The sequence below is a fragment of the Petromyzon marinus genome, chromosome 68, assembly GCF_048934315.1.
Source record: "Petromyzon marinus isolate PM22_M1 ecotype Great Lakes invasive population chromosome 68, UKy_Petmar_22M1.pri1.0, whole genome shotgun sequence".
Taxonomy (NCBI): Eukaryota; Metazoa; Chordata; class Hyperoartia; order Petromyzontiformes; family Petromyzontidae; genus Petromyzon; species Petromyzon marinus.
In genome coordinates, this window is record NC_133734.1 from 5360015 (window position 1) to 5376923 (window position 16909).

A 16909-nucleotide genomic window follows, 5' to 3' on the forward strand; every position below is an offset into this window, starting at 1 on the left:
TGACTTATTGCACCGTATTAAGGGTTCATATCTTATACAGATATCTTTATTCATCGTACATCAACACTAGAGATGAGTGACAAAGATGATGCATTAATACACTCAGCAATGCACGTGGTGTGGCGTGTACAGTAAATCACTTACTCGATTCTCTCCGCATTTTCAGGAATGCCTCTTGCTTTTCACGATATTCACACAGAATCTTTTGGAGTTGCGGCTTCTTTTTCTTCTTGCAAACGAGACGGCTTATGATGAAGTCAGCTCGTGCTGATGCGCTGGGTATGGAATAGACTTCTGAGAGCTCGGATTGTGTGATGAGACCCTGGACGAGCAACTCGCGATGTAGCAGTGCAGGGATCCTACCGATCAACTCTCGTGCCACCAGAGGTTCCTCCGTCGTCGTTCTGAGCAATTCATCTTCGCTGTCACCCGTCTCTGCATCGGTGTTGTTTGTGCGATGATCTCCACTGTTTGCAAAGTGATCACAAATCCGAATATCTTCTCTGCTCTCATCCACATTCAGGTTCTTCAATGATTGAGCTGTTATAAAATTTGCAAGAATAAACAAAACAAATTTGAGTTCTAACATTGCAATTGTTGAATGCCTTCGTCACGATTATTATTATTATCATCATACGTTATTTGTAAGTCATCGCTGGGAGGTCTCCCCAAGCGACTACATTTATTATCGTCCTGCGCTGACAATCTATTTCACTGTCGCAATATATTTCTGCACGTTAACTGATATCACTCAATCTCCGTCTGTCACCAACAGCCATAATTGTGCCCATAACCACTCTTTGCTTTACATATTATCTTTATATCTCCAAGTTTAATTTAGAACTGCCATCTCCTCCATCACTTTTTGTAATTGTTTGTTTTTTTTTTTGCTTAAATTCTCCTTTCATATTTCGGCATCTCTGCTCCCGATTTTAGAATTAAATACAAAAATACCCAAATCAAGCCTCAATAGGAAATTTCAGAAAATTGGATGTTGTTGTCGCTGTGTTTGCGTTCTACAGAAACACAGAGCTCGGAGATACCCTCGCTCCGAGCTCCACGCTCTACTGCTATAACCTCGCGTCTAGACTCCCTCGCCTTCACTACCCCCACCACACACAGACATAGCAGGTGAAGGAGGGCCAAATAACCTCCACGACCGACCATAGGATGTGGGTGGTCACTCACTCAGCAGTGAATCAACAAATGCGATGTACACGTGCTCTACTGCTGTGGCTACATCGCCGACGGCGACGATTCTGAACCGTGTTTTACCTTTTGGGTATGAACACACACCAAGTCAATGCCAATGATTCCCTTGTACTCACCTTCGTAAATAGCGACTGAGCCCGAGTTCACCTGCATAGCTGGACAGAGCGGCTCACTTGGAATGTCGTCGAATGAGTGCAACAGCTCCATGGTGATGGCGTTGTAAAACGCAAGTTTTCCTGTGTTAAAGTCCAAGCGAACGCCGACTCTCTGCAAATGTTTAATCTCCGGATAATTAATGCATCGGTCGCCATGTCTTGCAGAGTAATTCGAATCCCATTGAATGAACGCCCAAGACTGCTCATTCCAGCCCAACCTGCCAGACTTTTCTTGACGATTCCTAGGAATCGACCCACGTGCGACGCCTATAGAACAGTTTCTAGAGGCTCTCACGTCCACTTCCCAGTAGTGGTCTCCTGACGAGAAGTTCTCGAAGCAGAGAACTATTTCCCACTGCTTAAACCTTTCTCCGTGATCAGAGTAAGGCTGCTCTTCCTTTTTCCACGTCACTGTGCTGAGATCAGCAGACATTTGCAGCTGTCGATGTGCCGAGTTGGGGTTCAGAGTGGGCGAGCACAAAACTGCAAGATAAACAAATCATCGTGTAAGTATTTACAATCACGACACAGTTTTTTGCTCATTATCGTCAGCCATGATTAAGTGGTCGCCATGAGAGGCAGAGGTGCACCTGTAAATGTCTTGCCCATGCCACTGCTGGTGGAAGAATCTCGACTAGAAGCAGCTTCAGAGCCCCCTCTTGAGGGTATTTGGCCCTCCCTTCCAAGCTGGTTACATGAGCCACAGTGGCTAGGAGATGTTAACTACCTCGCCTGGTATGCATGAGGTCGCGTGTTCAATCCCGACCCTGACTCCTATTTTATATGTGGAGTCTGTGTGTGTATCTCTCTCTCCCCGTGGTGGTTGTGTCGATTTTTATCCGGGTCCCCCGGGTTTGTCCTCCACATTTAGAATTAATATTACGAGTTTAGAGCATTAGACTGCTATACATTTTCACATGATGATGATATCAGCTACTTGATTGAGTATGTGGTGGCCAGGTCACTTCGAAAAAGAGCTATTACATAGCAACTCAGTGGGGCTTTACCCAGTACAATTAAATAGTTTCGTTGAAAAAAAAGTTTTAGTTTAGTTTACTCCACTACTCGTGACCACTCATTGTGCTGTTAGCCAGCGGTATTGCCTTGTCGTGTACCAAACCTTTACAACGCAGCCATATCGGAGCACGTGGTGCTGTGCTGTGAAAATTGTCGAGGCACCCTGGAATGCAAGTGGACAATTGAGGAATACTACGATTCCTTTTTTAGAAATGCATTGCAACCATTGCTTTGCCTGAAGCTACATCGAACTGCGGATGTATGTTAATATACACATGGAGCTACTGCCGGTGATTATATCAGCTTGCGAGTTAGTGCTAAGTGGATCGTTGCATTGCAGGGTCGTGGGAGGTATTGGAGGCTTGGGGAGGCCTTCATCCAGCAGTGGATTGACCTTGGCTGACAATGATGATGTAAAGGGGATGAGTATGATATGTTTCCAGTGTCCACTGAGATCGGCCTAAATTAGTCACAACTTTGCTGGCCACTCCACCACTGCCCCTCCTGTGAAGGTTTTCCCACTTGAGTGAGATGCTGGGACTGAGGGCCTGTGATGCTGAGACTTAGTGGACTAATTTCTCTGAGATTACTTTTTTGTCAGTTTTGTTTGTGTCTCTTCAGTTTTGGTCATATTTCTGTATTCGATTATTATTGTTTACTTTCTGAGCGTGTTTATATGCTCAGTAATTGCTACGTATATTATAGGATCTTTACAGCGCTGTCAGATATAATTAGCATGAATGTCGCTTTATTAAGTACAATTATTATCACGAAGTGCACTTGCCTGCAAAGTGAAAAATGCTACGTTTAATGGATAGCAACGCTGACGAGTGTGTAAAGTGTACGCACGGCTCTTCTTCAGCATGTCCGGGAAATGCCGTTCCCTGCTCCGCTGTTGTTCGAGTGTCTCCAGCAGCTCTCGGCGTTTGCCTTCCCCTCGTATCATGACGGGCAACAGGATTGAGTCCACGCGCTTGGCGGCGTCGGGAATTGTAAACGCCCTCCAGTACTCCTCTTCTTTAACCACATTCCTCCTCTTCAGCTCGTGCAGGAAAAGGGAGGGAGTTTTGCCGATCCACTCTCGCAACTCTGGCAACTCCCTCTCGACGTCCCTCCAGTTGCCTTCTCTGCCTTGCGCGATCATTTTGCCGATGAAATCCTCTGTGCTCTGCGAGAGTAAAGGCACGTCAAGTGAGTGAGCAGCAATCGCCAGATCATCATCATCATCACGCACAACACGGCTGACCAATAGGGAGCCATCGCTCGACCGCACCCGAGCATCGATCAGCATCCCATGTTTACTTTACCAGATGGGAATTCCCCCAGTACAGCCATAGAATGCCCAGGTACGGAAAACCTCTCCACTCTCTCCAGAACTGATCTCCCCATAGAATGCTAGTTACTTCCTCACACCCCCTTATATATATTTATATAAAAGCTACCACTCTACACCACCATCAGAAAACGCCTTCAAGGGTGGACACCGAGAATTCCTTCCCCGCACCTTGACAACATTTCAAGCACCTAAAGTCCCCCTCCTCCCCTCCCCCACGGTCGTTCTGTACCCCCCGCCAGCTTCCTCCAGAAAACCATGGACCCATTGTGTCGGGGCTTGCACACTTACCACCATCATGAAAAACACAACAACAAGAGTATTCTTGGTTCTTTCGGTAAAGTCACGTAGAAGGGAAACAATAAAAATATAAAACATAAAAATTCTCACGACGTTTCGACTGCAACACAAGCAATCATCATCAGGTGTGAAAACCACAGCAATAAAAATTTGAAAAAAGTGGCGCCACTTTGCAGTCACGAAAGCTTTAAATCAAAACAACAAGAGTGTGGGATAGACTTAGTAACGTGGAATGACTTACATTCATTTCATTATGACTGGAGATATTACTGCACACTGAATTATTTCTCAACCCCTGCAAGTATATGAAGGGGGGGGGGGGATACATTAAAATAATCAAGGCGCTTCATAATGAACATACATACTACATGTAGCAGTAACCCCGTCTTGCTCGTCAGCAATATCACGTGAGCATTGATTCTGATCACAGCCGGTCACCCGACTTCTCACTCGATTCAAATACTCAATTGCTGCCCCAGCTGCCCGTATCAACACATCAACTTTCATCAATAACGTAGCAAAAGATGCAGCCACGTCTCTCTATCTCTCGCTGTCCTCCTCCTCCTCCATTCTCGAGCCTTGTAACCCTCCTTGTCCTCCTCGCTCGCCTGCCTCGTCCACGCCCACCCCACACTTCCAGCCTGCCCCCACCCCCTATCGGAATTGTGTCCATGGCTTCCGTGCCACGTCTCTTACCCCCCCTACCCCCCTCCACCATTCTCGGTCATTGTGACATATATAACATTTTTTTTTAGGATTCGTTTTTTGTTCCAAACGTTTTGGTAAACGCTGATCTTACATTGCTGCTGTGTGTAGTAGCTACCGCACGGCAGGCTGTTTTTTTTTAAATCTCAGTTTCGATAACCACCGGTTAAACACGCAAAGCGATCAGCTGCCAATTGTGCGTCTTGCTTCGGAAAGCGTGGCATAGCTCCATCATCACTGAACACACCGTGACTTAGGAAGGCACCACGCAGACACTTCTTGTGGTAAGCAATTTTAATTTCTAAACTAAACCTTACTACTCTAATATGCGAACTCAAATGCTTGGAATTGTCAACACAGTACTCCTGGAGATGTTCCGCTCATTGATCCATACATTTAACCTTCAATGATCACGTTTGTTAACTGGGTAACAGAACAATCGATTATTCTTCAGAGTACGCGAGCATACACGGCGATAGGAACAAAAAGTCCATAAAAATTCATGCAACGATATTCATACGAAGGCAATAAAGAAACATGTCCCGAAGACAAGAGTAGTTATCAATTTATTCATTAGCAAGATTATGAAATTAACGAAAACGGATGAGTAAATACTTCTAAACAATCGTATTCATGTAACTAAAAAGGTTTAAACCTTTTTTTAAAGATATTCAGAGTAGGAACATCAAAGGCTAATTGTCTTTTAAAAGAAGGCAATTATAATACATTCCAGTTGTAATGAGCCAGGAAGCCGCCCCCCGATCGCCCCGCCTCATCCGTTGACGTCACGGCTCCCCTCGTGGGCGTTCCCTCTCTCTCACGCCCCGCCCTCTCTTTCCCTTCGTCCGTGACGTCATCTTTAACGGTAACCTGGGATCCCGTGGGTGTTTCGACCCCAGGATTGCGTGAGTAATAACACTACACATAAAGTGGGGCATTTACTCCATAGACCCCGATGCACCACGTGTATGGAAGACAGGAAATATACAAAACGTGCAGGGTAGATGGCCAGAACTAGGTGGGTAAATGCTGATTTACACACTCAGCCACTGACTCAACCACACACCCACTCACTCGCTGACTCACTCACTCACCCACGCATCCACCCACTCACTAGGCCAAATCACCCCAGGATCAGAGCCTTGACGTCAGAGTCCTTAGAAAGAAGTCCGAAGATCCGAGGGACCTCGTTGGAGAGTCAACACGGACCGGTTGCTGCAGATCATAATGACGAGTGCTGCCACGCCTAATGCTTCACTGACCCACACTGACCATCGCGATACAGGACGGGCAAATAACCCTGGCGACTCACGCGGTCTGCTGAGGTTCTCATTCAGCAGTGACACCAATAACAGGAGTGTGTTTTGTTAAGGTCACAGACTTGGTGAGGTGGAATGACTTACATTCAAACGCTCTTCATTATTCAAAGCTATGTTCTCACTTGTAACAGGATTTCTTCCTATATAAGAGATAAAATACATTATTATTGAACATTCTAACATATATATTTATGCTGGAGAATTATACATTATATCATATATACCTGTCGTGATGGGCTTATGTTGATGATGACGATGATTATCATGTTATCCTCTTCTTCATGTGGCTTAAAAGGTTAATTTTAAGTGTAATATCACTCTCACTCATATAGGACGGTACTGAAATTGTAAATATTGTAGATTTATTCTCCAATGCACTGGTGGGCTGAAGTAGTATACTACACTATTCACTACACTATACATTACAATATACTATATGCTACTATACGCTACACTATACAGTATACTAGTATACACTACACTACACTCTCATGTTGATGAGAGAGAGACATGTAAACTTCAAATATACAGCAGCAGGCATCGTCAGGGTCCGGCATCGAATCAACGACCTCCTGCATACCAGGCAAGGGAGTCAACATCCTCTTAGCCACCGCTACTTACCCCAGGGGAAGCGTTTATGACAGTAGAGAAGGAGGTCCAGCGTCGCCACAAGGAAAATGGCAGCACCGATTACAGCCACGACGATAGCTCCAGCAACCTCTGAGGATCGTACACATAGTAGAGTAGTGTATAGTGTAGTGTATAGTAGTGTATAGTGTAGAGTGTGTGTAGTGTATAGTGTAGTTGTATAGTGTAGTGTAATAAACACATAGGATTTGACAAAACAAAGTAAGTTGTAACTTAACGTGTTCTGTGCTTAATTTGTGTGTTTCGATGATTCACCCAAAATGTTCTGGCCAACCCCAGGCTAAGAACCACCACTGGTGGAGTTAATTGTCATGGTGCGATTGCCATCAGTTTCTCTCTTGTGTCGCAACGAAGTCACGGGAGCCTTGGACACCTCACGTGGCCCCAAGAGTGCACCTAGCCTGGCACAGGCGCCGTGCGGACGCCAACGCCACTTAGCGGTGAGCGGCCGCTGTTGTTGTTGGTCCATCGCGAGAGATGGCAACGAATTGGGAGTAGGGGTATGGGTGGTTGGCCTTCACGATTAGCACTTGCAACACGAAGGTTATTTGTTGGGTCCTGCTTTAAAACCGACAAACGCAACCGAGGATCAATGCTACAAATCGCAGAATAAGTTTTACCCTTTCCTGCAATAGAACTGGGTTGTGTTAAGATGTTAAAACGCCAAACAAAAACATTTTGCAAATAATTAAGTAACTGGATTAACCACACACAGCACTTGTGGTGAGAATGCAAACCAAAACATGCTCTGGTATTGGGTATAGGAATAGGTTTTACCCTTTTAACTGGCACAAAAACCAGAAGACGCCAGAAAACACCAATGGAGACTAGGCTCTAAGAAAAGCTGTCTCGGGTGTGGACCAATCAAATTCAAGGACAGTGCATATTATTATCAGAGTTGTCTTTTTTGTCTGCATTTTGACTGCTTGTGTTGTGGTTATTGCAAACATGATGCCTTGAATAAAGGTGTCAGTTTTTGTGCCAGTTAAAAGGGTAAAACCTATTCCTATATCTTGTTTCTGGCAAAGGAGGTCTCAAAATGCTCTGGTATTATACTCATTGTCTTTAAAACTGATTCGTCCACATGTTTTAACATCTTAACACACCTCCTGTTATGACTGCCAGAAAGATTAAAACCTCTTCGTAGATTTTGATACTGGCAAGGGAGGTTCCATGATGCTACAAATCGCATTGGCAAATGTGAATTGTTACGTTGATCCTTGGACACGCGAACATCACCGATAGTTACATTCAAATGTGTAATTTTATCGAGGGTACTGTTGATGTCTTCGTGTGCTCTAGGACGATTGTTTTTGTCTTGGTGTGGTCTGGAACTGTTGTTGTTGTTGTCTTTGTGTGGTCTGGAACTGTTGTTGTTGTTGTCTTGGTGTGGTCTGGGACTGTTGTTGTTGTTGTTGTCTTGGTGTGGTCTGGGACTGTTGTTGTTGTCTTGGTGTGGGACCGTTGTTGTTGTCTTGGTGTGGTGTGGGACTGTCCTCTGGTCTACACCCCTATCGTGTGTTTGTGTGCTCGTTCCTGTAACTCGCTCACCGCGTGCGCCTCACCGGGACGTCTGTGAACAAAGAGCTCCGTAGCTCCTCAGATCCCTCCTCCTCGTGCAAGCCCCTACACCACACTATACACTACTATACACCACACTATACACTACACTATATACTACACTATACACTACACTATACACTACACTATATACTACACTATACACTACACTATACACTTCACTATACACTACTATACACTACACTATACACTACACTACTATACATAACACTATACACTACACTATACACTACTATACACTGCACTACTATACACTATACTAAACACTACTCTATACACTACAGTAAATACTACACTATACACTACACTATACACTACACTACTATACACTACTACACTATATACTAAACTATACACTACACTATACACTACACTATTTACTACCATACACTACACTAGACACAACACTACTATATGCTAAACTGTACACTACACTATACACTACACCACTATACACTACACGACTATGCACTACATGACTATACAATACACATCACTACTATGCTACACTACTATATTATACATTCCGCTATACACTACACGGCATAATACACTACACTATATACTACTCGACACTATACATTACACTAATATACACTACACTATACACTACACCACTATACACTACACCACTATACACTACACATCACTATACAGTACACTAATATACACTACACTATACACTAAACTCAGCATTACACTGTACACTATACTTATCACTCATTGGTTTTTTCGGTAAAGTCACGTATGTAGAAATACAATAAAATTATGTTAAAACAAAAAAAACAATCACGAAGTTTCGATCACAACGCAAGAGATCTTCATCAGGTGTCAAGAACAAATCACGGAGGTAAATACAACAACAAACAGATGAGAGACGATAATTCAACAAACCTGAAAAAACATTATGTGAAGCACATCCAGTCAGGCCAACAACAAACACAGTTAGACACTTCCTGGCGGACCACGAATTTCAGAAGTGTTAAATTTCGTATTCAACCTTTGGATTGCACATACCAGCATAGATAGAATGAAAAATACGAGGTACACGGTCAGTAGAAATACATATACAAGTCCAGCAAGAGGTAAGGAGGGAGGAAAGACGGACAGGGAGGCAGAGAGAGAGAGAGGGGGGGCGGGGGGGGGGCCGGAGGGATGAACAGAAGCTTAAATAGGAAATACGGTTGGAGGGGGGGAGGGGCCAGGGCAAGAGCGGCAGCTCAAACACGCACATCTTACACATAGAGGAAGTGTCAAACTGTGTTGTTGGCCTGACTGGATGTGCTTCACATAATGTTTTTTCAGGTTTGTTGAATTCTCGTCTCTCATCTTTTTGTTGTATTTACCTCTGTGATTTGTTCTTGACACCTGATGAAGATCGCTTGCGTTGTGATCGAAACGTCGTGATTGTTTTTTGTTTGAATATAATTGTATTGTATTTCTACATACGTGACTTTACCGAAAAAAACAATGAGTAATTTTATGCAGTCACGAAAGCTTTAATACTTTATTATCACACTTCTATGGAGAAGTTTACCTTTGTAATTATGTGTAAGATGTGCCTTTTTTGAGCTGCCGTTTTGTATTTACAAGAAGTGGTCAATTTTTGAGCTGCCGTTTTGTATTTACAAGAGGTGGTCCTTATTTGAGCTGCCGTTTTGTATGTGTAAGATGTTGCGTGTTTGAGCTTCCGCTCTCGCTCTGGCCCCTCCCCCCCTCCAACCGTATTTCCTATTTAAGCTTCTGATCATCGCTCCAGCCCCCCACCCCCCTCTCTCTCTCTCTGCCTCCCTGTCCGTCTTTCCTCCCTCCTTACCTCTTGGTGGACTTGTATATGTATTTCTACTGACCGTGTACCTCGTATTTTTCATTCTATCTATGCTGGTATGTGCAATCCAAAGGTTGAACACGAAATTTAACACTTCTGAAATTCGTGGTCTGCCAGGAAGTGTCTAACTGTGTTGTTTGCCTGACTGCATGTAATTCACGTAATGTTTTTTCAGGTTTGTTGAATTCTCGTCTCTCATCTTATAGTTGTATTTACCTCCGTGATTTGTTCTTGACACCTGATGAAGATCGCTTGCGTTGTGGTCGAAACGTCGTGATTGCTTTTTGTTTAAATATAATTTTATTGTATTTCTGCATACGTGACTTTACCAAAAAAACCAATGAGTAATTTTATGCAGTCACGAAAGCTTTAATGCATTACTATACTTCTCATCACGTTCATCTTTCTAGCGCAGCTTTCCCGATCCCCGAGCGTGTTCCCCTTACCCTCCGCTACCCGTCAGCGCATTAGAGCTGCGTGGGTGTGGCGAGCGGTCGTCCGAACCTGCTTTTTCCTCCGCTTCCATGCAAGGGTCCGATGGGGCAGCCCTCTGGAAGCCGTCTTTACAGTGACAGCGAGTGTCCTGCATGATGGTGCAACTGCTCTCGGTGTCCTCGGCTGTAAAACAACACCACCACCACGTTGGTTGTACGTTTTGGCAGCATCTGTGGATGCAGCAGAACTGCTCGCGTACACGTACATACAGATCGGAGCGGTCTAGGATGCACGGCGACGCGAGGCAACGCGCGGTGACCCTGGAGTGACGTGCGGTGATGCGGGAGCGACGCAAACTCCAAATGTGCAGCAGCAGGCATCGTCAGGATTGGGAGCAAACCCAGGACCTTCTGCGTACCAGGCGAGGTAGTTAACATCTCATAGCCACCGTGATAATGATGAGAAAGAAAGACATAGACTCCAAATATACAGAAGCAGGCATCGTCAGGGTCGGGATCGAACCCACGACGTCCTGCATATCAGGCGAGGTAGTTAACATCTAGCTACTGTGATGATGATGAGAAAGAGAGACATGCCAACTACACATATATCGCAGGTGTCGTCAGGCTCAGGATCGAACCCACTACCTCCTGCACACCAGGCGAGGTAGTTAACATCTCCCTGGCTGCAATGGCACCAACAGTGGCGAGATATGACTTTGTATAGCGAATTGTGCATGAACACACCCCCCGATTCCTCCACGTCGTATCTACAAACAACCACCCACCCCTCTTACAATTCACGTTGCAAACGGTGCACTTCTTGCACTCGTTGTAGCTGTTTGGTTCGTCCGTGTAGTCTTCTTCTGGCAAGCAACTCGTGCAAAACGTGCCGCTGTTTGATACGCAATCCATCACCTTCCTGCTACCTGCAAGTTGGCAGCAGAGGTGGGTGGGTGGGGGGAGGGAAACAGACGCACCGACTGAATGAGAATACAAATCAAAAGGTTTTTGGTGTTGGTTGCCCTTCACCGCCTTGCTGTGTTCCAGACGCTCGAACCTTTCCATTTAAGAACGGGTCTCAGGAACGAATTAGGTTCGTAACCCGAGAAATGCCCGTTCACTACTATGCACTATACACTAAAATATCATACAATACACTACACTATACACTACACTATACATTACATTATACACTACAATATTATACAATACACTACACACTACACTATACACTACACTATACACTACAATATTATATAACACACTATACACTACACTATACACCACACTACAATAACTACCGACCTATCTCAATTTTGTCCTCATTGATGAAAATTTTTGAAAAATTATTGAACTACCAAATTAGCAGTTTCCTGTCCACCAACAATCTACTACATCTAAAACAATCTGGGTTCCGGAAAAAATACAGCACCACATCTGCTGCATTAGACTCTTTGAATCAAATTTACAATAGCCTTGATAATAAGCAGTACTGTGCCTGTCTTGTTCTTGACCTGTCCAAAGCTTTTGATACAGTTGACCACAACACCCTGCTTAGTAAACTAAGTTGCCTCGGTTTTTCCGAGAACACAGTACAATGGTTAAAAAATTACCTCTTTTCTCGCACCCAAACTGTATTCACAGATGGTTGGAGGTCAAACAGTGTTAAGATAACAAAAGGGGTTCCACAGGGTTCCATCCTCGGCCCCCTCTTGTTCTCTCTTTATGTCAATGACTTGGGCACTGAACTGGATCATTCCAGGGTGAATCTATTTGCAGATGACACGATACTGATTACTGCTGGCCGCTCTCCGGATGACGTGATTGCTAAGCTCCAGGGTGATTTCAACAAACTACAACATCAGCTAGTTTCTCTTAAACTAGTCCTGAATACCTCCAAAACCAAGGTGCTATGCTTCTCTCCGGGACTAAAGCAGGAAGTTATTTTTCCCCAATTACATTCCTTGAATAATTATCAAATAGAGCAAGTCAAGATCTATAAGTATCTTGGGGTCATCCTGGATTCAAAACTTAGTTTTGAAGATCACATTGATTATATTGGTAAAAAGACAAAAATAAAAATTGGTTTTCTGTATCGACACAAGCACTGCTTCCCCCCAATGTTCCGTTTGGAATTGATAAAAGCTACCATACTGCCTCTACTTGACTACTGTGACATCGTGTATAAATCAGCCCCAGGTACTGTACTGAAGAAGCTTGATTCCATCTATCACTCGGCCTTAAGATTTGCATTGAACTGCCCATATAGGACTCACCACTGTGATCTCTACATTGGGTCAAACTTAACATCAGTTAATGTTCGACGGCTTGTGCACCAGATCTTATTGATTCACGATGTACTTACAAAAAATTCCGAAGACTACCTACTGGATCTCCTCTCTGTTTCAAAGAACAAATTTGACCTCAGGTCTTCGCTCATTTACCAGCTTCACATTCCCTATTGCCGCACAAAAACTGGAGGAAGGGCCTTTGCTATTGATGCCCCCAGGGTCTGGAATGCTATTTCCAATAAACTGCAACTTGAATCACTATCTATGAGATCTTCACTCAAAACTGCTCTAGAGGAGTTGTACAACCCTAGCTGCCACTGCTATTCAGTGGCCTAAAATATGGCTCTAGATTTTGGTGTTATAAATTATTTATGTAGTTTATTGTTAAAAATTCGGTCACAGTCCCTATGATAACTGTTACATTGGATTTATGGCTTTTATTTTGGTGATTTTCGAAAAGTGTTTTTTGTTTTGGCCATGTTTTTGTTTATTGTAGTACGGAGTTAGACTGATGGCTTTAATCTTAGTTGTCTTGTTGTTGTTGTTGTTATTTGACTTGCATCCCACTGGGATTTTTGCACACAGCGTTGGTGTACGGTGCTATTTCAGGAATATTTTGATATTTTTTTCCTGGATTTTCTGTTTGCACAGTCACATACTCACTTTACGATGTTTTCTTGTTCATGTTTTTTGTTTGTTGCGGTTGCACCCGATTCAAGAGCCGAATGGCTCACAGGGTTATACCAGATAAATGAACTATGAAATATGAACACACTACACTATACACTACACTACACTATACACTACACACTGCACTATAGACTACAGTATACAACTACACTATACACTACACTATACACTACACTACTATACTACACTATACACTACACTATACTTTACATTATACACTACAATATTATACAATACACTACACACTACACTATACACTACACTATACATTACACTTTACACTACAATATTATACAACACACTATACACTACACTATACACTACAATACACACTACACTATACACTACACTATACACTACAATATTATACAACACACTACACACTACACTATACACTACACTATACACTACACTACACTATACACTACACACTGCACATATACACTACACTATACACTACACTATACACTACAGTATACACTACACTACTATACTACACTATACATTACACTATACATTACATTATACACTACAATATTATACAATACACTACACACTACACTATGCACTACACTATACACTACAATATACACTACAATATTATACAACACACTATACACTACACTATTCACTACAATACACACTACACTATACACTATACACTACACACTACACTATACACTACACACTGCACTATACACTACAGTATACAATACATTATACACTACACTATACACTACACTACTATACTACACTATACACTACACTATACATTACACTATACACTACACAATACACTACACTACTATACTACACTATACACTACAATATACACTACACTATACACTACACTATACACTACACTACTATACTATTAGTACACTATACACTACACTATACATTACATTATACAATACCATATTATACAATACACTACACTACACACTACACTATACACTACACTATATAATACAATATTATACAACACACTATACACTACACTATACACTACAATACACACTACACTATACACTGCACTATACACTACACACTACACTACACTATACACTACACACTGCACTATACACTACAGTATACAATACACTATACAGTACAATATACACTACACTACTATACCACACTATACACTACACTATACATTACACGATACACTACACTATACACTACACTACTATACTACACTATACACTACAATATACACTATACTACACACTACACTATACACTACACTGCTATACTGCACTATACACTACACTACTAAACTACACTATACACTACACTATACACTACACTGCTATACACTACACTATACACTACAATATTATACAATACACTACACATTACACTATACACTATACACTACACCATACACTACAATATTATACAACACACTACACACTAAAATATACACTACATTACACACTAGACTATGCACTACACTATACACTACTCTACACACTACACTATACACTACACACTGCACTATGCACTAAAGCATACACTACACTTTACACTACAGTATACACTACAATATTATACACTACACTATACACTACACTACACTATAAACTACAATATTACACAATACATAACAATATTATATAATACACTACACACTATACTATACACTACAATATACACTGCACTATACACTACAATGTTATACAACACACTATACACTACACTATACACTTCACTACACACTACACTATACACTACACTATACACTACACTACACACTACACTACACTAAACACTATACATTACACACTGTACTATACACTACACTATACATTACACTATACACTACACTATACACTACACTTCTATACTACACTATACACTACAATATACACTACACTACACACTACACTATACACTACACTATACACTACACTGCTTTACTACACTATACACTATACACTACACTATACACTACACTACTATACTACACTATACACTACAATATACATTACACTATACACTACACTATACACTACAATACTATACTACACTATACACCACACTATACACTACACTACAAACTACACTACTATACTACACTATACACTACACTATACACTACACACTACACTACTATGCTACACTATATACTACACGATACACTACACTATACCCTACACTACTATACAATACACTATACACTACACTATACACTACACTGCTAAACACTACACTACTATACACTACACTATTATACAACACACTATAAACTTCACTATACACTATACACTACACAATACACTATACACTACACACTACACTACACTGTACACTGCACTACACACTACACTATACACTACACTTTATACTACACTACTATACACTACACTATACACTACGCTATAAACTACACTATACACTACACTGGTATACACTACACTACTATACACTACACTCCTATACACTATACACTACACTACTATACACTACACTCAACACCACACTATACACTAGACTATATACTACAATATTATACAACACACTATACACTACACTATTATACACTACACTATGCACTACACTATACACTATACACTACACACTACAGTACACTATACACTACACTATACACTACAATATACACTACACTATACACTACACTATACACTATACTACTATACTACACTATATACTACACTATACACTACACAATACACTACAATACTATGCTACACTATACACTACACTATACACTACACTACACCACTATACTACACTATACACTACACTATACACTACACAATACACTACACTATACACTACAGTATACACTACACTACTATACTACACTATACACTACACTATACAATACACTACAATACACGACACTATACACTACACTATACACTACACTATACACTACACTGCTATACACTACACTACTACACTATACACTACACTATACACTACACACAACACTATACACTACACACAACACTACACTACGCTATACACTACAGTATACACTACACTACTATACTACACTATACACTACACTATACAATACACTACAATACATGACACTATACACTACACTATACACTACACTATACACTACACTGTACACTACAATATACACTACACTATACACTACACTGTACACTATACTATACACTACACTACACTATGCACTACACTATACACTACACTTCTATACTACACTATACACTTCACTATACACTTCACTATACACTACACTGTACACTACACTATACACTACACTGTACACTACACTATACACTATACACTACACTGTACACTACACTATACACTACATTGTACACTAAACTATACACTACACTACACTATACACTACAGTATACACTACACTACTATACTACACTATAC

The 16909-nt window shown here is 41.6% G+C and overlaps 1 protein-coding gene across 1 annotated transcript in view; it reads right to left on the reverse strand.

Moving 5' to 3' along the window:
• Window positions 1-16909, reverse strand: part of LOC116956873 (uncharacterized) — a 31477-nt gene that overhangs the window by 2746 nt on the left and 11822 nt on the right. The window contains exons 4-11 of the mRNA XM_032978727.2: window positions 11330-11461; window positions 10603-10716; window positions 6663-6761; window positions 6126-6181; window positions 4259-4312; window positions 3234-3552; window positions 1329-1850; window positions 145-540 (exon numbers count right to left, since the gene is read on the reverse strand). Coding sequence (XP_032834618.2) covers window positions 145-540; window positions 1329-1850; window positions 3234-3552; window positions 4259-4312; window positions 6126-6181; window positions 6663-6761; window positions 10603-10716; window positions 11330-11461 — 1692 coding nt within the window. The remainder of the gene's footprint in view (window positions 1-144; window positions 541-1328; window positions 1851-3233; window positions 3553-4258; window positions 4313-6125; window positions 6182-6662; window positions 6762-10602; window positions 10717-11329; window positions 11462-16909) is intronic.